This window comes from Dendropsophus ebraccatus, chromosome 2 (assembly GCF_027789765.1).
Source record: "Dendropsophus ebraccatus isolate aDenEbr1 chromosome 2, aDenEbr1.pat, whole genome shotgun sequence".
In the NCBI taxonomy this organism is placed as follows: domain Eukaryota; kingdom Metazoa; phylum Chordata; class Amphibia; order Anura; family Hylidae; genus Dendropsophus; species Dendropsophus ebraccatus.
In genome coordinates, this window is record NC_091455.1 from 36180922 (window position 1) to 36205858 (window position 24937).

The following is a 24937-nucleotide window of genomic DNA, read 5'->3' on the forward strand; positions in this document are numbered from 1 at the left end:
TCTAAATAATCAGTGACTTTTCCAGTGTTTTGCGCAACATTTAAGAGCAATGAATCACTAAGGTGCAATATGTGCCCAAAAAAGGCTTTTTTGACCGCACCGCAATTTCAATGTGTAATAGACACCTTTTAGACACTTCCATGCCAAGCCTGGCAAAGGCCATGACTTTCCAGAAAATTGGCATGACTTTTTAAAAACTGAACGTGGCTTCAATGTCTAACATGCAACAGTTTTTTCTGCATAAAACTATGCCGACTAATAGATGGTGCAAACTTAAGCTAAACCGTCTAAAAAGCAGCCAAATCTTAAAACAACCTGAGCCACTGTTAAAAATCTGGCAATTCTTTAGACTGTAATTACAAAGTTTTTTGACCATCTTCCCCAGTGTATCCACTATGAATTAGATGATTCAGACTTGTGGAAAAGCATCCAGCATAGCACAATGCTGCCTCCACCAAGCTTAGAGACATACTGATACAGAGAGTGAGACCAATAATTCACAAAAGATGTTGTGGACTAGAAATTACTTACACACAGTTTAAACTGTTATTAGGAATTCCTCCACTATTCATCGCGAACTGAAAACTGGAGTATAAGTGAAACAAATAGATCTTGTACCTTCATATAACAGTGGGCATAGCAATGATGCAGCAGGTTGTCCGAGGGCTGGATGAGACTGCTCACTGTCTGGACTAGTTGCTCTGCGTACATCGGCACCGAATGCTCAAAGTTGATTTTGTCAGCGAGTATTTTGATGGCAGGCAGTGGTCGTATTGGCTGAAAACTTGTTGTGGTTAAAGTGCTAGAGGAATGCTAAAAAGGAAAACCATACAACTGATTAATAATACTTAGCATACAAGCATTTCATGTTTCATGAAACAGATAGGTGTAAAGACCTGGAACTAAACAGGAAGGCAAAGGGAGAAGATATTCTAAAATATGGTGCCTGCAGACAGAATTACTTTTTTTTTTATTACATGTGAAGTAAAATAAGCTGGTAAATAATAAAGTTCTTATATATATAAAAATCAGTATACTTTTTCTAGAAATTGTAATATATATAGAGAACAGTAGCTTATATATGTTGGTGTATAATGTGTACAAAAAATGGAGAGGCCCTAACCAAGCGTCCCTGCAGCATCTTATCCTAACACAGTACTGAATGGCTCTACAGAGAGGTGCTACTACAGATCTAACCAACGCCTGTACAACAGTTACACAGCACCCATGGATTAATGTTACTTGTCCTTAACATGACATTTTATTACTGCTCCTGCTCTGGACAGTTCCTGACATGGACAGAGGTGGCAGCAGAGAGCACTGTGTCAAATTGGAAAGAATACACCACTTCCTGTAGGACATACAGCAGCTGATAAGTATTATAAAATTTAAAGAAAAAGTTATAATTTGCAGTTCCCGAATACAAAGTTATTATCAAGAAACCACCCCATTATTGTTGGATCTGTGGAGATCTGATGACTTTACAAGTGCCATTACTAATGTTTTCACCTGAGTCGACCTCTTAACTGGACTGGAAGAATAAACTCTATTTCAACATGAAACTAATAAATAATACCGCACCTACTTGCATGTTACGGCGCCTACATCGCTGATGACCTCTCTACATCTTGTCAGTACTGCTCCTCACTCCAAAAGACAATGGTTTTCTCATGCTGCACCCATCCAACAGAATTCTTCCCCCCAATTTGTCAGACTCTCCTCTACACTCCAATAGCTTTATCATACCCCAACTATGATTACCTACAGGAATGCTATTAGATAAATTAATCATTCCTGTGACATGTAAGCAATTTCACTAACCCTACCCTAATATTTCCAGATGTTTTCTGTAATAGATGACTTCACTGCATCTAATATATGAAAGATTTCTCCAACATTACGCAAAAATGTAAGTGTTCCCTATGGTAACAGTGTATTTGAACTACAACCTACTGATCGTACCCAGCTGGCTTTGTGCTATAGATAATTTGTTGTAGGTGGCTTCACATAAAACTCTACATGATCGTTCATAGAAACTAGGAATTTCCCTCCGCTAGAAGGAGTACAGAATGCACAGGTCGAGTGAAGATGACGGCATCTGATCAGATCCTGTAACAGCCTGATGAAACGCAGAATGCCTGTGTAATACAGGTGCCATTACACATGGGCCGGTATTTATCCCTTTACGTCAGACCTTAAACTACTGACCAACAGACGTCTCATTACCCCTCTGTGAAGTGTTAGACGCAAAGAATTTAGATGCAATTATGAAGATTCCAAATCTAAAATATGTCTAATACTACGGACTATTGAACACGACCCTTATTTCCCAAAGCACCGGCTTTTGATAATGGATGAGTTCAGCAATGCATCAAAATCCCTCTCTAGTAAAGCCCCCTAATTCACCTAATAGTATTATACCAGGGATGATTGGTTTGTTAGAAGAAGATGAAAAGGGACAGGAAATCGGGCAGATTACAGACAATGTGACTGAGAAAATATGAAACAGACCACATCAATGTCACATTTGTCAATTTGTAACTATGAAAGAAAGATGAAAATAAAATTTGAGAAGGTCCATTTTTAACATTGCAGCCTGTTTCTTTACAAAACTAAACTCATACTGGGTTAGACAAAGTGCAATAAAAGGCTAGGTTCACATCTGTACTAATATTTCTGATTTTACGTTTGGTCCTAGGACTTGCCAAAGTCAAGATGTTAAATGAGTGCTGCTTGCCATGTAATTTTATCCTGTATTTTTAACATGCGATGGATGCTAAGGATCCTGCTGCCCCGATCATCAGAACAAAGGGTGGTTACCTGAGCTTTGACTACTATGTAGGCTATGTATGGGCTATGGACTTTTTAATTAAAAAAAACAAACACATTCTCTGGGACATACTCTGTCCCCCCGAAAATAAGACATCCTCCGAAAATAAGGCACAGTGGAGGATTTACAGGACAGCTTAAAATAAGCCATCCCCAAAAATTAAGGCATCACCCGAACGTAAGACCCCCTCTGCCACCAGGGTTATGCTGGTTTGTAATGACAAACACTATAAAGTATATAATAAATGTTAATTTTTTTTGTTCAACAAATAGTTTGAATTCTTTGAAAAATAAGACATCCCCTGAAAAATCTTATTTTTGGGGAAACAATAGTAGTTTTCGGCATATCCTTAAGCCATCACCATCTGATTGGTGGGGATCTGTCAGCTGTTCAGCACAGCCAAAGAGCCCCAATGTACAGTGAACAGAGATAAGAGGGACATGGCTACATTTATTATCTAGTGGCTGGGTCAGGTTACTGAGGCTCAAACCCTAATGAAGTGAAAAGGGAGAGAGCAGCAATAACCCAGCATGTCCACGATATAATAAACAGAGTTCCACAGGCTCTTTTCACTGTGTACTTGGCACTGTGGCACTTCCATAAAGCTTATCAGAGGGTTGCTCGATGTCCGCACCAATATTATCAATGTCTAAGTCACAGAAACCCCTTTATTGTCTTTGAGGGAGCAGTAATCAGAGAAAACATCCAGCTGCTGAAGTTTTTAAGTCTTTACCTTTTGTCCCAATATGACAGGCAATAAGTGACCAACAAGATTGAACTCAGCCATAGTGATCGTAATGGAGCACTTCAGTAAGGTGACACAAGTCTGTCTTGTAGGTATGTATTCCTCCAAGGCCGCCACTTCCTCAGGGGTGGGCAATGTCTTACATTCTTCCTGCAGAACTAAAGAAAATAAAGAAATGTATTGCACTGTCTGAAGAAATACATATGGCAACGACAAGCATACAACATATATCTACGTCAAGCATACAAAAATATCCTGTTTTGTTTGCACAAATTTATTGGACATTAAACAGGCAAAAAGAACAATTTTAAAGAAGCATTAAATGATCTCAGACACTGAAAAATTTTTTGGGCAATGTTACACAAACACACAACCATCCTAAATTGTCCTTCGACACTGAAAGATTTGTCGTCAACAAACAAGCGCCAATCAGCGAGATCTGCGCTTGTTTGTGGTGCCTTTACATAACATGACAAATTGAGCAGCCGGGCTGCATGAACAATCCAAGTATCATTCATGCACCCAAGGAAAATGACAGCACAGACATACATACATATATCCTGTCAGGTTCCAGATCACACAGCAGTACATACTTACTTAGTGCACTGCTGCTGTGATACAGCATTCTGTTCTCTGGCTCTTCCATTCAATTTCATTCAGCTGCTGCATCTAAAGATGCAGCAGTTGGACAGGAAAGCCAGAGAATAGGATGCTGGATCACCTAAGCAGCACACGAGGTGAGTATGCACTGATATGAGATCCAGAAACTGACAGTACAGATGTATGTATATCAGGGCTGTCAGTTAGGTTTTATCGTTATCGGCCTCACATACTCTGTTTAAAGTGAGATGTGCGTCAGATAACGATAAATTTTAAATCCTATACGATCAGCCGAGGATCAGGTTTCTCCCAGTCCTCAGCTGATCACTGTCACTTTTACACGGACCAATTATCGGACACAGGAGTGTTTCTTGCAACGATCCTTACCGATAATCGGCCAGTTTAACGCTTACACCGCTGAGTGTCGATCTGCATCGCACGTAAGTGCGCTGTTAATCAGCAACTCCTCCTTTTTGGCGTAGGGTGTTTTTTTTGTATATCCTACTGCCACAGTCTGCTGATAAGTGCTGCACATAAGTGCGGCATTTATCAGCAACACCATTTTTTTGCGTTTTTTTTTTTTTTTATATATATATATACTGAATGTTAAAAAAAAACAAAACACTACATTACACTACACTACATTGAATAAAGTTTTACACTACACCACTACATACCCCATATACCAATCCCTATACAAAAATGGCCCCCAGGGCGTTTTTGGTGTCGGACGCATACGTTATTATTGCCTCCGACACCGAAACAGCCAGTGAGGATGAATGGGGGGATCCTTCTTTCCCCCATTCATCCTCATCCTCATCAACCAGTGTCTTTTCCGCCAGTACCGTCCCAAAAAGAGATGACGGTATGGCGTGAAATTCTACAAACTCTGTGAGAGTACCTCAGGGTACACTTACAGATTTAGGGTACGTGCACACTGCGGAATGGCGAAGGATAACCCTTTGTGCATTCCGCAGCTGGCACCCGCCGGCGGACTGATGCAGGCGCGCGTCTCCACCCATTTCATAGACTCCATCCTATGCATGGGCGGATTCCATCGTCCGTCCAAAGAATGAACACATTGGACGGAGAACGGAATCCGCCCGTGCATAGAATGGAGTCTATGACACGGACGGAGACGCGCGCCCGCATCAGTCTGCCGGTGGGTGCCAGCTGCGGAATGCATAAAGAGTTATCCTTCGCCATTCCGCAGTGTGCACGTACCCTGAAGAGTGTATGAAGGGAGGGACACCCGAATCCAGCCCCAAGATGCCCCCCCTGCCTAACAAGGGTTTTTTGCCTTCCTCTGGATCAACACAGGTTGAATTTGATGGACACTGTGTGGCTAGGACAGAACAAACGCTCAAGTGACCCTATTCTGGAAACTACACCCCATAAGGAATCTAACAAGGGGGGCAGCGGGGATATGGCCCCCTGGTGACGGCCACATTTGGCACGTGAAAATGAAAAAATTTTATTTTTTATTTTCACGGCACATGTTCTACATATGTGCCTGTTACCAGTGGGGTCCATATGCTCACTGCCCCCCTTGTTAGATTCCTTATGGGGTGTAATTTCCAGAATAGGGTCACTTGTGGGGGGTTTCTACTGTCCTGGCAGCACAGGAGCTTTGTAATTGCGACATGGCCTCCATCCTCCATTCCAGCCTCTAAATGGCGCTCTGTCCCTTTGGTGACTTGCCCTGTGCCCATATGGCACATTATGCCCACATGTGGGGTATTTTCGTACTCAGGGGAAATTACCCTACAAGCTTTGCGTTTATTTTCTTTTTTAACCCCTTGTGGAAATGGAAAAAAAAATCAAGGCTAGACCAACATTTAGTGTAATTTTTTAAAAATTTTTACTCTAAATCATTGATCTTGTCTTGATTTTTTCATTTTCACAAGGGGCTAAAAGATAAAAAAAAAAACAAAAAAACACAAAATGTGTAGAGCAATTTCCCCTGAGTACGGAAATACCCCAATGTGGACATAAAGCGCCATGCGGGTGCAGGGTAAGCCTCCGAAGGGAAGGAGCGCCATTTGGTTTTTTGAGGATGGATTTGGCTGGAATGGATTTTGAGGGGCCATGTTGCATTTAAAAGGCCCCTGTGTTGCCAAGAAAGTTGAAACCCCCCACAAGTGACCCCATTATGGAAACTACACCCCTCAAGGAATAGAACAAGGGATGTAGTGAGCATATGGACCCCACTGGTGACGGGCACAAATGTGGAACAATGTGGCATGAAAATGAAATATTACATTTTTTACACTATAATGTTGGTCTAGCCTTGAATTTATCATTTTCACAAGGGGTTAAAAGAGGAAAAAAAAAAAAAACACAAAATGTGTAGAGCAATTCCCCCTGAGTCCGTAAATACCCCACATGTGGACATAAAGCGCCATGTGGGTGCAGGGCAAGCCTGGGAAGGTAAGGAGCGCCATTTGGATTTTGGAGGTTGGATTTGGCCAGAATGGATGATGAACACCATGTCGCATTTACAGAGCCATCGTGCTGCCAAGACAGTGGAAACCCCCCACAAGTGACCCCATTCTGGAAACTACACCCCTCAAGGAATCTAACAAGGGGTGCAATGAGGATATGGACCCCTTGATGACGGGCACATTTGTGCCGTGAAAGTGAAAAAATGAAAATTTTCACTTTCACGTAACATTTTTCCACATTTGTGCCCGTCATCAGTGGGGTCCATATGCTTACTGCACCCCTTGTTAGATTCCTTAAGGGGTGTAGTTTCCAGAATGGGGTCACTTGTGGGGGGTTTCCAGTGTTTTGGCAGCACGAGGGCTCTGTAAATGCGACGAGGCCCTTGAAATCCATTCCAGTGAAATCCAGCTTACAAAAGCCAATTGGCGCTCCTTCCCTTTGGAGGCTCGTCCTGCGCCCGCTTGGCACTTTATCGCCACATATGGGGTATTTCCGTACTCGGGAGAAACCTGTGGGGTCCAGATGCTCACCGCACCCCTTGTTACATTCCTTGACGGGTGCAGTTTTCTAAATGGCGTCCCTTTAGGGGTGGTTTTATGTTTTGGCACCCCAGAGCCTCTGCCAACCTGAAGTGGTACAGTCAGAAATGACCAAATATAACGAATCCGTTGAAATTCACTAGGCGCTCCTTTATATCTAAGGCTTGTGGTTGTGTCAAATGGCGCAATAGGGCCACATATGGGGTATTTCTATAAACTGCAGAAACAGGGCAATCAATATTGGGGTGCATTTCTCTGGTAATGGGTTTATAATTAGGAAAAATATTGGATTACAATAAAATCTCTGCACAGAAAATAAAAAATTTCAAATTTCTTAGCTTTTATTTCTGTAACTCCCCTAAAGGGTTAAAAAACTTTCTGGATGAGCTTTTGCAGAGTTTTGGGGGTGCAGTTTCTGAAATGGGGTGCTTTGTGGGGCTTTCTAACATACAGTCCCCTCAAATACACTTCAAGGCTGCGTTCACACTACGTATATTTCAGTCAGTAAATGTATATTTCAGTCAGTATTGCAACCAAAACCAGGAGTGGATTAAAAACACAGAAAGGCTCTGTTCACACAATGTTGAAATTGAGTGGATGGCCGCCATTTAATGGCAAATATTTGCTGTTATTTTAGAACAACGGCTGATATATTGAAATAATGGCCGTTATTTACTGAATTTAATCCACTCAATTTCAACATTGTGTGAACAGATCCTTTCTGTGTTTTTAATCCACTCCTGGTTTTGGTTGCAATACTGACTGAAAAATACTGACTGAAATATACGTAGTGTGAACGCAGTCCAAACCTGAACAGGTCCCTTAAAATATCTGATTTTGAAATTTTACTGAAAATTTGGAAATTTGCTGCTAATGTTTTACGCTTTCTATTGTCTAAAAAAAATTATATATAGTTTAATAAATGCCGCCAACATTAAGTAGACATGTTGCTAATGCTATTTAATATATAATTTATGTGGTATAACCATTTTCTGTATAAGCAGAAAAGTTTTAAAGTTGGAAAAATGCATTTTTTTCACAATTTTTCACATTATTTTGGTTTTTTTCATAAAGATTAGTTATAAGTATCGACTCAAATTTACAAGAAATGTGAAGTACAATATGTCTCGAGAAAACAATCTCAGAATCAGCCAGATAGATAAAAGCATCCCGAAGTTATTAATGAATAAAGTGACACAGGTCATATTCATAAAATTTGCTCCGGTCCTTAAAGGGGTTGTCCGGCGCTAAAAAATTATTCACAGAATAACACACATTACAAAGTTATACAACTTTGTAATGTATGTTATGTCTGTGAATGGCCCCTTTTCCCGTGTCCCACCACCCCCACCCGTGTACCCGGAAGTGTGGTGCGCTATACATACCTGTCACGTGACGACCACGGTCTCCGATCCTCAGCAGTGACGTCTTCTTGGGGAGGCCGGCGGATCTTCCCGAGTGCCGGACGCCCTCTGCAGCCTCATCAGCCGCGATTGGCTGAGCACAGTTATGCTCAGCCAATCGCGGCTGAGCTTCGGATGACGCTGCAGAGGGCGGCCGGCACTCGGGAAGATCCGCCGGCCTCCCGAAGAAGACGTCACTGCTGAGGATCGGAGACCGTGGTCGTCACGTGACAGGTATGTATAGCGCACCACACTTCCGGGTACACGGGTGGGGGTGGTGGGACACGGGGAAAGGGGCCATTCACAGACATAACATACATTACAAAGTTGTATAACTTTGTAATGTGTGTTATTCGGTGAATAATTTTTTAGCGCCGGACAACCCCTTTAAGGCCATTTCAGGCCCGGTCCTTAAGGGGTTAAAAGGCCCTTAATTCTTTAGTATGCGGAGGCTCTGCATCCCTCTGTACAGCTGGGTGCTGCTGTATAATTTAATAAAGAAACACAATGATTAAAACATATAAAAAATAGTACATATAACAAACATGTACAGGTGATCCATGATCCTCAGTAAATAGTGCAAGTAGTGTTCTTCCAAGCGACTATGTACATACATCTATTACGTTAAACAGAGATCTGTTATATTCATACCAGGACGGGAGGAGCCATATGCCTCATATTCATGATCAAAAGAACAGGCCACCATTTTCATAATCCTATGCACAGAACTGCTGTCCAGTCGAAGGTCAATGGGTCCAACAACCAGTCGTTTGATTGACATCTCTTCGAAGCTGCCATTCTCATCTGCTTTGGTAGCAGGAAAATCTTGCTGGTTTACAGAGCCTGGCAAAAAAAAAAAAAAGGATATGTCTTTAGGAAAGAATGACTTTAAATTCAATCCATAAAACAAAGAATTAGGTTTTACTCTGACAATCCCCAAACACTAACTATTTCAGACACACAGGATACTCTAGTTACATCTACACATAGTAGACAAGCTGCAGACCTTCCTATTGGATTTGGATAATCCACAGCAACTGCAGCAAAAGACATACTTTAACAAATATAAATACACTGTGGAAAATATCCATGTGTATACTGACGTGCAGGAAGGATTGAGGGGTTTTTCTTGCCTAAAATTTTACCCTCCGCAATGCAAAGGGTAAGAGCCCTATTACGTGGGGCAATTATCATGCGAAAAATCGTTATATCGTTAGAATTTAAACAATAATCTTTCAGTGTGTGCAGGCAATGGTAAAAAAAACAACACTTTTGTAGGTATTGGAAATTGGAAGACACACCCATCATGACAAAAATAGTTAACATGTCCAATACTACTTGCGTATATGAAAAAATTATGGCACAGGGCAAGGTAAAATACGAGGCTCTTCAGAAAAAGTGGCACTTATGGTTGAGCTCTATTCACTGCATGCTACCCCAATAGGTCTAGGTAGGACCTGAACATGGGTTGAGCTATTAAGTAAAGCCGTCTAGATCAATAGGATACTCAGGCATATTTTAAGTCTAAGTATCGCTTACCTGTAAAATGATCCCTGCTACTAACTTTCCCACATTGTTTTGCATTATGATACGGATGTTACTCTGTTTATCCGGGTTTTTTGGAGGTCTGATCTGTATTAACTACTCCATTGTAGCAGATGTTTTGTAATTTTGTAAAATTTCAATAAAAATATTAAACAAGACAAACCATTTGTGTGGTGCTAATCGCATCTTTTAAGCGGACCCTAAAATCATTGTTAATCATTTGCTAAATATTCTAATGTAATTCACTAATCTTTGTGTATGTACACATTGATCCTTTTTTTGCTGGAGTAAACGTTCTTAGTAACAATTGTAGTAACGACTATCATTCTGTGTATTATGGTTTCATTCTGTCAATTATGGTGAACAATTTTAGGTCATTCCCAAAAAGGCTTGCTTATCGGTAATCGGCGACAACGAAAAATTACTTAATCTAATAGGATCTTAAAATCCAATACAGACTCGCAACAAAATTTGTATGAAAGCATGACAATTTTTCCACATATACCCCAAAGTTTTATTAGTAATTATTTTTTCTGCATATGTTTTGATGCGTATTACATACCAGAACACACAATGAAAAATGTTTACAACGCAATGTATTCAGGTCCTGACTGCTCACTAAAATGAGTGGGAAGAGAGCAGTTTTTTGCCGTTTCTCTGTGGTCATGACCAAGATGGTCCATGTATATAAGGATTCAGTCTCGGTCATGTGGAACAGAACCAGGATAGATTGCGCTTAATGCATACTTATCCCTGAGCGTACGTGCACACTACGGAATGGCGACGGATAACCAGTCACGCATTCCACAGCTCGCACCTGCTCGCGAACTGAGGCGGCCACACACACGCCTCCGCCCGCATCATAGACTCCATTCTATGCACAGGCGGATTCTATCGTCCGTCCAAAAAATGAACATGTTAATTCTTTGGACGGACAATGGAATCCGCCCGTGCATAGAAGTGACAGCACCCATTTTAGCTTCTATAGGATTGGCCACATTTCCTTTGTCATTTTGATGAATCTGCGCCATCTCCATTCAGTGCATTATCACAGCCCATAAGTAAAGAAAAAGTTGCAGCCTCTCCCTGCTAACAAGGCCAGATGTTGGCGATGCACGTAGACAGACCAGGCGTGTCTATAGCACTGAAGAGGTTGCTCTAAAAAGGTAAACATCCAAGGTAAAACTGAGGACAGACTGTCAAGGACCAGGTGGCAATGAAGGAAGTGTTTGTTTCTGTTATTCAAGGGAGGACAAACAAAAGAGAAAGGAACTTGTACCTTTGCTGCTGGTACACTCCATTGTGTACAGGTAATCCATGTAGAGTGCCCCGAACCTCTGCATCCCAGCTATCTCTGTGTATGTCTCCTATCAACAAAGCAAAGCAAACATGGCTCTAGTTCAGCACAAGAGAGTCCGCAGATTACAACAGGACATACAAAGTATCAGAGACAAGTGTGTGTTAGGGCTCGAGTGTCAACACACAGCAAAGTTTATCTGTACAAAAGAACAGATGTTATCCTAAGAACTTACCTTGTCAAGATAGGTAATGAAGCTTCTATGTGCCCTCCCTGGACAAAACCAATAGCCATACATCTACAGGACATTATACCAACAGGATAATAATAGCTGGTTAATAAACAGCTCTAATTGGGCAACAGAGTCTACTAGACATCCTTTACAATGGGGGAGGTTTTATATAGATTTTATTTTCAAATTTTTCATTCTTTTATTGATATGATGACATTGATACGGACCATTTAGGTTCTTTGGTTCTTTTTACTATAGAAGCCACACAACTGTTCTAGATCTATCATATGATGGATCTGAACGGCACTGCATCCAGGTTGGAATTTCCCTCTTCAAGTAGGTGACAATTGGGCCAAAAAGTCTGCAATAAGTAACATTAAGATTTTTCTACAGAGAGGTAGGGGTCAGACCGATCAGGAGCAGGGAGAAGTCCATGCACAGCGCATTCACTCCTGGCTCTGTGTCACATGACCTAGTTGGGCACTGCAGGTGACTCCAAGTATTCTAATGAACAACTGGGGGAAAACTGTTAATATGTACATAGACATGATGTTTTACACCACATTTCTGTGGAAAAAAAGTGAAATGCAGGGCCTGCTTCAAATAAAATAAAAAATACTGCAAGTGCACTAAAAAAAACACCAAACTGTCCTAAAAAAAAAAAAAAAAAAAACACGCTGTAGAAAAAAAAAAAAATCGCCTTGTGGTTATTGAGTTTCATATTTCCCCATTGACTCTCAGCTAACATCTGGCCACATCGGTTTTAAATCGGGAAAAAATGGACATGGTTCATGGACATGGAATTTTTTGGGAAAACTGTCTGCCTCACATGGTAAGGTTTTTTTGTAAAAAAAAAAAAAAAAACGCAAGCCAGGAGTGGATTTAGCTGGAGGCAGAAGTCGTTCCTTTAAGCGAATGTACCATCAGATACATCACTTTGCGTTTATCTAAATGAATGGATCAGCGCCGGTGTGGGGATGCTAGTGCCATGGCCTTTTTTTTTTTTTTTTTTTTTTAAACCGCACGGCGCCAGTCTATTCCCGAGCACCAGCCCCGCATGAAGCACTGAAGTTCTGAAGTCTGGTCCATAGCACATAATCCGTGCACAGACCATAATTTCTGAACATGAGAATGCCCCCTTAGTCTTGGCAGCAGTGTGTGATTGCAGGTGTCAGGATAGCTGTTTTATAATAAAGTTACAGCTAGGCCATAATGATGGATACTCAGCTTTCCAGGAACAGGAAGAGACATAACCAAAACCTTTTCAATAGACTTTTTAGCAGCTTCACAGAAGATGACAGCTCATGGACCTACATTGTGAATTCACAAGAAATTGAATGATTTATTTTTTAATCTTAACAATGTTACATGCCATATGAAAATGTTTATCTTAGATGGTTTAGATACTCTTAGACATGTTTTCATGAAAATGTAGAAAAACGAAGGACTAAACAGAATGGAATAATTTTGGTTCACCGCACATTTCGACTGAGTGGGTTCCCACCACATTCCACTTGTGTCTGGGACCGTCAGAACCCTGTCATGTTCAATTTGGCCAGTGCCGGCTGGCATTAGTGAAAAATTACCATGCTGAAAACAAGAAGTTTCTTTTCCATGGAGTCACTCAGACACAATATGGCAGGATAGTCAGGATTACAGACTTCAAACAGACCATGGATAAAGCAATTTTCAATGAAATTACACAAAGTTCCTGCCAGGTAGGATGCCCCTACTTGCACTCTGAGTAATGTGACAACATTAAAGCCCAAAGGAAATGTTTTCTTAGCGGTTACCAATACATTTTGTTTCTGATGTTAGTGGCCGGAATAGATTTTAAAACAAATATTCATGGTAAAAAGAAAGTTGGAATTAGCATGAATAAACCCAAAGATGAGCAAACAGTAAGTTCGGGTTTGCGTGAACTTGATTGCTCGGCATATGAACTCTGCAGGCTGGAGAATATGGATGCAGCCATAAGATTTCTACTTAACATAAACTTTACTGAAATTATTTTCTTACTGACCTTATGAGAACTGGAGTCCAAAATAAATTCTGCCCGTATTCCATTATTTTCTGGACTTCTGTAGTCAAACAGCGAGTTTGTAAGATAAGCGTTTCCTTTGTTACTCAGACTCTCCCCACACGTAAAAAAACAGGCCTCCTGATAGTAAATAAAAGCGATAAAATGCACTTCAATATTATATACACAAAGAATTAGACAAAAATATCAAAATTGGCTGCTGACACACATGTGCATGAACAGGCATGGGCCCCATTGACTTTAATGGCCCAACATTAATGGTGTGGCCAACTATGCATATACACCCGGAAAATTACCCAAAACAGTCACTAACTAACAACGTAATATGTCGGCAGCCAAAGTTGAGGAATGAAGGCCATGACAATATGTAAAGGCACTCACTAATCGTGCATCTTCCACCTACCACAGGCTCTGATGTCTAAACTCATAAGCTAGAGCTGACAAATTCCACAGAGAGAAAAGAGTGTCGATAGATTTCATATTCAAATACTCACAGAATCCGCCCTGTTTGTATTCTCTTCAAAGTCTTTGATTCCCATAATTCCTTTCAGGCATATAACTTGACTCCCAACAAAGCCAACTTGGCAATCAAAGAAAGGCTCCCCCTTCATAAGAACCTGCATGGAAATAATATTTAACACATCCATAACCTCAAAAAGTAAAGTTTCAACAGAAAATGTCACTGTTTGTTCTTTACACTCTTGGTCTTAACAAAAGCAAGACAAATTATAAGTGCAAACAGAATGTTGCCATCGAAGGTGTCAATGGCCGGGAATACCGATATCTTCTTCACGTCAAATAACTAAAGTCACTTCAAGTTTCATAAGCACTCAGCACAAGAATAAGAAATTATGAAAAAATTTTAAATCACAAATATACATAATAGCAGGGAAATGATAATTCTTCCTTATGTTTAATAAACCCCGTCTGGGGTAGTTATGCAATATCCAAAATTTGAACACAATACAGCATCTGTGCCGTACTGTGGTGCCCGACCGCCCAGGGTCCCCCTAAATCTTGATAACAGGGACACCAAATGTCCAACTGTCTAGGGCTAGGTTTAATCTGCATTTGCATCCCTGTCTGATTTCTATTTCTTTGTTGCGTTTGAGGAACAGAGAAATATGGAAATGAACTGAACAGTTGAAGTCAATGACGACTAATATAAATTTAACATTAATCCTAGTCATAATACAGTCTTGAAACTAAACATGCTCAGAGGAGGGATCCTGTAATAAACCGATGAAAATTGTTACAAACTGATGGAACCAGTCTACATTGAAGGTTTGGCATAAAAACTGTTAAAAAAAACAAACAAAAAAAAACGGTTTACATCAGTTTTACTTTCGGTAGCAAAGAGAGATATTTATTTAAAATGGATCATAGACACAGATGCAACCCTAAGCTAATGTGGATGGGGCCTCCCAACTCTCCCCTGGCTAATAATATCAAGGAAAGAATGGACAAGCATGTTGGATTTCAAATTCTCTACGCTATTTTTCTGAGAGAGATTATAGAAGTCTGTCAGTGGCTTAGGACTGCATTACACGGCCCGATCCCAAACATACAGAAGCACTGATCTGCAAGATCGGTGCTTGCTTACTGAGCCTATTACAGGGCTCGATAATCTTACAGTAAGGGCTGCTCAGCCAGTCACTGGCCGTGGTGCTGCCTCATCTCAGCCAGTGATCGGTCTGTACACCATGTTGTATCACTGCTTTAAGAAGGTTACATTATTTATGCCATAATGTTGCACTGGTGTGTAATAAACTCTGAGGATTGCTTTAGAAGTGCTGTCTCCATTGCCTATTCAGCTGCGTGGTCTGTCACTTCAGAGACAGACTCTGAAGTTCCAAAGGTGGCTGCCGACAGCGGGCAATGCTAGGAGAACACCGGGAGCGTGGACCGGTATGTATACAGTTTTTTGTTTTGTTTTTTTGCTCCCTTACAGATTCATCAGATTGCTTCTACACATAGTGATGCGCAGTCGGCGGCTAATGATTTTTCAGCAAGTTGAAAGGTAAAGATCAGTTGATGATCATTTCTTCAACTGATCGTTGTCTTTATTACACAGAGCGGTAATCTGCCGAATCATCCTGATTGGACAGATTATAACACTGTGTACTAGGGCCTTTACCCTTCCTCTCCCCACTTAGAACACATGCGTGTGCTCGCATTGCAGGGGTAGCGGTCGCTGACTGACACGGTGTTGAGTTAGTGTAGGGATTCATGTGAACCAGGGGACCTGCACGTGGTACATGAGGCAATATGGTTTGATCAAATTATATACCAACATCCTGGCGTTTGTTTTTAAATGTAGCCGAGAGACATTAGTGTCAGCCATAGGTGTGAGGTTTTTTTTGTCCGTAAACATAAATACATTCTATAAACTTGAAATGTAAATTTTCAAAATAATTCTTCAATTATCAAAAACTATGAAGGAAAAGAGTGATCATAGACTGTGGAGAAAACCGACCTCGATGGTGGTGCCTTCTTGCTCCCAGCGTATGACTTCTCTGGATTTCACTTTCTGAGGGCTGTAATAGCTGCTCTCGGCTTGCATTTCAGTAAGCTGGAAAACAATACGACACACACCTTCATTCTAGGCCAGCGCCAGCATTAAAGAGTGGCAATCTGTCATTACTAGACCGCATTGATGAAGACAAATTAAAGTTCACCATTGGCTAAAGTGTATTATTGGACAGGAAACAGGTGCGATGAAACAGCTGCAAGACATTAACCACACCACTGCATAGGAGGCTGACGTTAAATATGCCAAGTGTAATGTAAAGCGGGGCAGGAGCCGGTCCAGTCAACACACTGCCTTTCATTTACTTTCACCTTTTCTCTCAACGCTGAATTTATACATTGGATGAAAAATGGCCGAGTATCTTAAAACAACACTTGTGTGGTGCACAGCCCCTCAAAGTTTGCTACAGTCGTGCAGATCATGTACAGTGGAGATTAAGTAACAGACAAAAGGTTACACGTTAGTCAGTCATTCGGCTCTTCTTGTAGATATTTACGTCAAGATCTGTCATGATATTAACAGCATACAAGTATGCAAGAACGGGAATGGAAAAGAAACACTCAAGAGACCTCCCCAAGTGCTATGAGCCATGTGTTCCTACTTATGTATACCCAACTGCTCAGGATTATTGATAGGAGAGCTACATTTTGGGGACAAAAATTTGGCTTATGCTTTGTAGGTTCACTGAATAATTTAGTATTGCGTACTTAAAATGTTTTCTCATATTACGTTACTTTATTCTTTTTATCTTTATTCACATATGGCCCTGTTAAAACATTTTTTTAAAGCTTTCACAAAATTATATCTAACACATATTGGGCCCCATGTGCCAGAGGAGAAAAAAAGGCCTTAAACAGGCACTGTAATGTATGCAAACTTTGCATAGATCAATAGTGAATATAGGAAATGCTGTAAAATATCTTATCGGACAAAAAAGCTTAGGGATCAGATTTAAAAAAATACAAGTCTATGGAGGGGGAAGGAGGAAGATTGAAGGGGGAGTGTCAGGGAACACACACTGTAGATGGCGAGAGACAGACTTTTTTTTTTTGCCTCATTCACACGTCTGGTGATATAAGCCTTCCAGCTAACTCCGTGACTTGTGCAAAAAAACAACTGGGATCAGTTTTGCAATCAGTTTCCTTTTTTTGGATCCCTTAAAACTGTACAGTGCTAGTTATAATAAAGTTATCAAATCTGTGTTTTTGTTTTGTTTTTTTACAGATTCACAGATGCCACATTAGTGGAATCCATGAAAAACACGGATTACATCAATTAGGGTATGCACTAGGACAGGTCTTATTTTTTCACAGCACAGATCGCAGATCCACAAACATACTGATCATGTGAACAGCCCAATAGAAACCAATGAGCCCTAAAATTGACTGTGACCACGGGCAACTTTGCGGGACATGTGAATAAGGCTTTAGAACAGAAATGGCACATATAAATAATGGCCAGATACTGCTCATCCTCACGTGCACAAAGGCAACAGCTTGTACTAGAAAGTAATTTCGAACAGCGGATACGCTTATCTGGGTTGAAGACTGAATGGCCTGGGTTGGGACTCCTGAAAGCCCTGGCAATTTGGCCAGCAAAATTTATTTAAGAGGAATTTTAAAGACATTGGCCACTTTATAGTAAAATTGTTCCGTGTACAATATTGCTAAGTGTACTCATTGTATATACTGACAGAAGCTCCCTGTGTACCTCATAGAGCCAAAATCTGACTCCCCTCCTCCAGGCTGGGCTGCCCTGGTCTGTTTTGTTTCTGTCCATAAGATGGCTGAGATGGAGGAGCATGTGACCATGCCCCGCCCCCAGTGTGCTCCAAAGGCATATACAAGCTCAGTGGAGGACACTGGGGGGCGGGGCATGGCCACATGCTCCTCTAGGGCAGCCATCTTATGGACAGAAACAAAACAGAGCAGGGCAGTCCAGCCTGAAGGAGGGGAGTCTGATTTTAGCTCTATGAGGTACACAGTGAGCTGCTTTAAGTATATACAGTGAGTACAGTTACTAATACTGTACACTGAACAATTTTACTATAAAGTGGCCACCGCCTTTAAGAAATCTTGCTCTTCTACCAAGTTAGCAATTTTTAAAATTGTTAGCTAGTCTTGCAAAAGTTACTTGTAATCCAAGGTTTCACTGTATATTCAAGAAGTAAAAGCCCAAACATGGTGTGATTCCGACCTTACTTTGTACATGGTGGCTTTTAGTCGATTAAAAGACCACATAATGTGCTATGTTTTTCTTCCATAGGGTACACTGAGGTTGCAGCAATATTCAGACTTGACAAACTCAAGTTAAACTCACTCAGTGACAAGACACACAGAGGAGTGCAAGATGAAATAAAAAAAAAAAGTCTTGATTCTTAAAAATAGCCCCCATTTCTCTCCTTCCTCCCCATCAGCTGTCCGCAATTATTGCAGAGGAAAAGCAATTAATTGATTAAAAGAACTCAAACATTACAAGAACAATTTTCAACAGTATTAGGAAAATGTTACGTCTAATTTGGCATGTTCCTTCCCCATTTCCTTGGAATGGTATCAACCACTCCGAATGCTAATGCAGAAATATGACCCTTTTTTAATACCAAATATGAACCACAAATTAATTCCATACATTCCTTGCAAGAAACTAGAACAATGAATGCTAATGTTTTCCGTCTCGGTGTAACATGTGAATCTCATACTGAACATCACGTTGCAGATGTAAGTTTTCTTCTCCGCTGGATGTTTGTTAATTTGTTGCAGGTCATTTGAGGGTAGAAGGTGTTAAGGAGCGGCAGAGTTATTGCTGGGAGAAGTGGTAATCAAAATGGGAACAGGCAGCTCCGATGGCCACTGTTCTATGTGGCCTGTGTGGTCTTGTAGCTGATATTAGGTTCAATATAATCATAACATTTTAATATGAATAACAGGAACACATTTTATTTCTATAGTGCATCCAGTAAAAAAAACAACACATAAAATAATAAATAGCAATATAAATAACAAACCTTGAATGTTACTGTGGCCTTAGTGCAGTAGAAACCTATAGAGATGATTGGATCTTTGGATTGCTGAGATTGGCGGCCTTGTGTCACATTTCCGTCTTCGGATCCTATGTAGCCTTCTTCTCCTTCAATGTCATTACCATAACTTACAATAGCTGGGACAAAAGACCAAGCCCATGACACCCATCCCTGCTGGTCATCGTCTTGCATTGGGTACATTTCCTGGTTGGCATACTGCACACCTGAATGGTCCTCTTCAGATCCTGCAATGCACAAAGAATTACAATCACTGAATGTGGTGGTCAGAGGCGACACCATCATGATCTAAACTATGACATTATCTAAAGATGTTCGATTGGTTTGAAGGGATACTGTCACTTCCCAGAGACATGTTGAAAGTACTGACTGGTAGAGGTCACCTCAGTCATTAGAATGTGGTGGGAGAAGTACTGCTAATGGAGTGATCACACATACAGATTTTTGACTGCAACTGGTGAAAACGAAGGCAGGAATGGATTTGAAAAGAAGAGAAATCTTAGTCTTTCCTTTAAGACCTGTTCTCTATTTATAGTTGACGTGTCAATTCACTTTTCCCGACAACTAAAATGATCGATGTGGTGTCACGAATCAGGCAGTTGCCTATAATATTTTTTTTATTTATTTTTTTTAAGTAAGAATTTGTGTTTTTTTTAAACTTTGTATCTCTATAGCAACTTCTGTAATTATACACAGTACAATGCTCCGCCTTCACTGTCTGCCCCCGCTGGTCCGGCGGCTGTCCGAACCAAATTCAAAACACAGATTGTGCCTCTGTCCCTGCGGCGGGGGACACTGGTGCCGGCCGGCCCAGGGATATCTGTGCGTTACTTTGGACCTAGGCAGCTGCAGAGGTGGCAGTGAGGAGAGGGAGGAGAGGAGTGGCTGGCAAAGGCTTCCCCCTCCATGGGCACCAGGCATGTGGATTAACTGAGCTAGGTGCGTGAGTGAGTGCTGGGGAATGTGTGGGGTCCCAGGTCTGTGTCCATGTGCTCTGGGTCCTTACTACAGGGGGTCTGCTGTTCTATATGGGGTGTAGGTGCTAAAATAAATATGAGAGATATAATATATTATATATTTCTGTGTGCACACCCTATATACATGTTGTAGTCTCACTGAGGCAAGAGTGGAGCAGGTCTATACCCAGCACCAGAGCCAGCACAGTGTATAAGGAGGAGACTAACAAATTATATAGAGACATTGCACTGCCACAGTATATACAATTTGTATATACTGTGGCAGTCTCCTACAAGTACACTGTGATGGCCCTGGTGCAGTGTATACAGACACTGCACTGCCCCAGTATCTACAGACACTGCCATCTCTCCTCTTTTACCCTACATTGAGAGATGTGCGTGTGTCTGGGGGATGGGGGGGGTATTACTGCAGGAAATAGTAGGGAAAGGTATAGATAGGCAAAAAAAAAAAAATCAAGATTTTATTTTTTGGCCATATCGCCCAGCCCCATTACGCACAGATATATGCAGTCACAGTCTATTAGAAAAGGCGTCCTAGCTTTAGTGCAATTAAAGAAAAAAAGCGGAATTGAATCACCCATTTATGTTAGTAGTTAGGATCAAAAAGGTTTTGCATAATGTAACACACTCCCCTCCTCCTGTTCTCCATTGCTGCAGCCCTGATGTCCCTGGTCCTCAACTGCCCTCCACTTCGTTAGGGTTTTGTACCATACTGACCCTGTTGGATCTGCCCTCAGTGTAATATTTTTACAGAATCTGTTTTCCAAACACAACTCCTTTAATCATCGGATGATCAGTAAGGGAAGGTCTCTTAGCACTTCCGCTATTAATCCATTTTAAAGGTCCTTACACTTGCATGCATGCATGCATACATTTAAAGGGGTTATCCAGTGCTACAAAAACATGGAGACAGCACCGCTCTTGTCTCCAGCTTGGGTGGGGTTTGCTGCTCCGTTGCATTGAAGTGAATGGAGATTAATTGCAAACCGCACCTGAACTGGAAAGCGGTGCTGTCTCTGAAAGAAAGTGGCAATGTTTTTGCAGCACTGGATAACCCCTTTAAAGGGGTACTCCAGCAAAGGGGGTGCACTTTTTTGCTGGGACCGTGGAGGAGGTGGCTGAGGGAAAAGACGTCCACTCACCTCCCCGATTCCAGCAGCAGGTCCCGCATCGCGGTGCTCCAGTCCCCGGCCGCTTCCTGGTGTCTGACGCGGGCCTGAGACGATATGTCTCAGGTCCGCTCAGCCAGTCAGTGACAGAGGCGGGATCTGAGCAGACTTGAAATGGATCCCGCCTCCTTCACTGACTAGCTGAGCGGACCGGAGACATCACGTCTCGGGCCCGCGTCAGACACCAGGAAGCGGCCAAGAACCGGGCACCGGAGGGCCGCGATGCGGGACCCGCCGCTGGTACCGGGAAGGTGAGTGGAGGTCTTTTCCCTCAGCCACCTCCTCCACGGTCCCAGCAAAAAATTGCCCCTTCGCTGGAGTACCCCTTTAATAACAGCTATTACAACTACGTCCCAATCATGTAAACTACAATATTAAAATGGTTTCCCAGGGAAAATAGACAGATTGCCTCTTCTCCGCACAGGCCATCAACACCAGATGAGCGGGGTTCCAACACACAGCACCTCGCCAGAGTCCTAGCACCCAGATATAAACATCTGTACGCTGTGGAGTGACCATGCCGTGTTACGGCAGCACAGCTCTCATTAACGTAAATTGTAGCTAGGCTGCGGTAACATAGCACATTTCCTACTCTCTTCCCATTTACAACTCTTTAAAATTGAACAAACATTCCGTGCTTTTAAACAAATTATTGCTCATTTACGTTTTAAAGTGACGAAGAGAAATCTAGCACCCAACTAACAGAACAAAGGCAGAAACTACACATCCAACACGAATACAGTAAAACAACAATGGCTTCACTGTAATGACTAATACGAAACCTCATATGTGGAGTGTGCAATGATTTTTTAATTGAACAATGACTAGAGAGACAAGCTATGGAACAAGAAAATCTGTCATGTGAGGGCGAATAAAAGTTTGCACACCCACTCTACGCACAAGTAACCGTGAAATGAAAATTTCCATTTCAGCTTCTGAACAGAGTTGTTTCATTATAATTCTACATGTTGAAAACATTGACAAATCACACTGAAGGCCAACACATGGAGAAACCCAAGTTGCCCACTGGGATATGTTTTGTTCACTGGTTTAACAGGAATCTTTTGAAAACTTAAAAGAGAACTTCCTTTTGCCAGCCGCAGAAAAGGGCTGTATAGATGTGAACAACATGTACGTATACGGGAACCCCACTAAGCAGTGAACTGGGATTAATTTACTTCTGAAAGCCAAGTGGTTCCAAAAATGGCTGCCAAGTCAACTCCCATGTGCTTGCTTTGTATTTAAGGCTAAAGCTGTATAAAAATGCTATATATTAAAAGAAAGAGATAAAAATTGAAAATATTGGAGGACTATTACAACCTACTCTTTCCTGTTCTTACCTTGAATAATATGAGTTGATGTAAGAGATACTCGGAGAAGCACAACAAAGGGTATTGTTGGTGCTGAGATACGGTCATTTTTCTAAAATTCAGTCCACTTTACCATCACACATTGATCAAAACAGGAAAAAGAGCACGCCAGGCATTTTTCTTCACACAATAGTACCTGATTAAAGTGATACTGGGTCTGTTTGCTGCTTAATGGTGCGTTGACACCTACAGGATCTGCAGCTGATTTTCTGCAGCAGATTTCAGTTAAATAACTGAACACAGCATCAAATCTGCTGCAGATCTGCTGCAGATCCTGTAGGTGTGAACACACCCTAAAGGGGTAAGCCAGGGTTAGAAAAACATGGCAGCTTTCTTTAAAAAAAAAAAAAAAAGAAAACAGAACCACTCCTGATCCTAGGTTGGGTGTGGTACTACAACTCAGCTATTTTCACTATAATGGAATTAAGCTGCAATACCATACTCTAATGCTGGGTTTACACATAGCAATAATTTGCCCGATCGTACGATTAGCGATTTCAAAGTAACTTTTTTTTTTTATAACGATCAACATTTAGACGGAACAATACATCGTACGGAAAAATCGTTTTGCAATCATTTTGCGATCGCTTAAGCCTATCTCGCACATAGGTTAAATCGGTGAACGACTGTTTACACGGAACGATCTGCGAATTTTTTGCGACCAACCAACTACATTTTGAGAACATGTTCAAAGATCAAAATGAACAATTTCTCACTCGTCGCTTGATTGTTCGCCGCGTTTACACGTACGATCATTGTTCGAATTTGATTATCATGCAAATTCGCACGATAATCGTTCCGTGTAAACGCAGCATTACTGGGGACAAGAGTAGCGCTGTTTATGAAAGAATGAGCTATTTTATGTTTGGTTGTTTGTTTTTTTTAAACCCTGGAAAGCTTCTTTAACTGAATGTGAATCATTCCTGATGATGTCTGGTTTGATCAATATGAACAAAATACCAATCATTCTGTTCTCTGTAGAGATCAAGGGTCTCTTTCTCTGCTCTCACCACTAAAATCAATCGACTAAGGGCCCTTTTACACGCAAAGATTATCTAACAGATTATCTGCCAAAGATTTGAAGCCAAAGCCAGGATTGGACTATGAACAGAGATCAGGTAATAAAGGAAAGACTGAGATTTCTCCTCTTTCAAATCCATTCCTGGCTTTGGCTACAAATCTTTGGCAGATAATCTGTCAGATAATCTTTCTGTGTAAAAGGGCCCTGAGCCAAATGTGTATGTATATTAGGTATGCCAGCCGAATGAGAGTTTAGCTGAGAGCTAATGTAGGTTTATACACCTTTACTTAATACCTTGTAATAGTATAAGATCCGACCAATCATTTTAAATCCCTTGACCTGAGGGAGGTTATCTCGCAAACAAGGTGACAACTATATAGCATTCAGGTGTCTAGGAAATAGGTCAATGCAGAACTAATAGACAATTTCCACCTATAATAATCTACCTTATACAAACAAGTCATGTAACAACTGATATGTACATACAAACAGACATGCCATATGCTAAATGGGGACTATGCCACCCTCTAAACCATTTAAATTGCAATGGGGTAAAGTCAGCTGCAAAAATCAAACACACATCTGCAAAACTGAGACCGAATACCACATACTTGAACTTGTAGTTCTAATTTTATTTTATTTTTTTACATTTTTTTTTTTATTTAGTAGAATACATAAAAATATAAAGCAATGAAATATACCTTATTAGGCAAAAATAGCCTCTTTGCCATTTCAGGAGAAGCTATTCACATGACGTCTTTGGGGTAACAGCATGGCAAAAGCTATGCCAGCGTACATTATATGCAGAAGAACCCTTAACAGACCACATGTTGTGAAAGGTGGGAGAAGACTCGGGAGCTGTATGAGACATCAGGTTGGGTACATGAATCTTTAAGGTGTGTTCATGTACAGGATCCGCAGCAGATTTGATATCAATTTAACTAAATAACTAAACACAGCATCAAATATGCACCATTAAGTCTGCTGCGGATCTTGTACATGTGAATGCAGCCTTAAAAAGGAATCTGTTGCTAGGTTTATGCCACCTGAATGAATATCCAGGACTACTGAGCACACGCACATAATAGAGAGAATTAGTTTGCCATGCTTAGAGTCACTGTAATTCAGAGGGACAGCTCCAAATCAGCAGCTGCAC

General features: G+C 41.2%; 1 protein-coding gene across 8 annotated transcripts in view; it reads right to left on the reverse strand.

Annotated features, from left to right (window-relative positions):
• VPS13B (vacuolar protein sorting 13 homolog B) overlaps window positions 1–24937 on the reverse strand; it is a 729531-nt gene that overhangs the window by 603101 nt on the left and 101493 nt on the right. For all 8 annotated transcript variants that reach the window (XM_069957347.1, XM_069957346.1, XM_069957349.1 and 5 more), the window contains exons 8-15: window positions 19212–19471; window positions 16154–16249; window positions 14172–14294; window positions 13660–13797; window positions 11387–11474; window positions 9214–9405; window positions 3564–3733; window positions 619–813 (exon numbers count right to left, since the gene is read on the reverse strand). In XM_069957347.1, coding sequence (XP_069813448.1) covers window positions 619–813; window positions 3564–3733; window positions 9214–9405; window positions 11387–11474; window positions 13660–13797; window positions 14172–14294; window positions 16154–16249; window positions 19212–19471 — 1262 coding nt within the window. The remainder of the gene's footprint in view (window positions 1–618; window positions 814–3563; window positions 3734–9213; window positions 9406–11386; window positions 11475–13659; window positions 13798–14171; window positions 14295–16153; window positions 16250–19211; window positions 19472–24937) is intronic.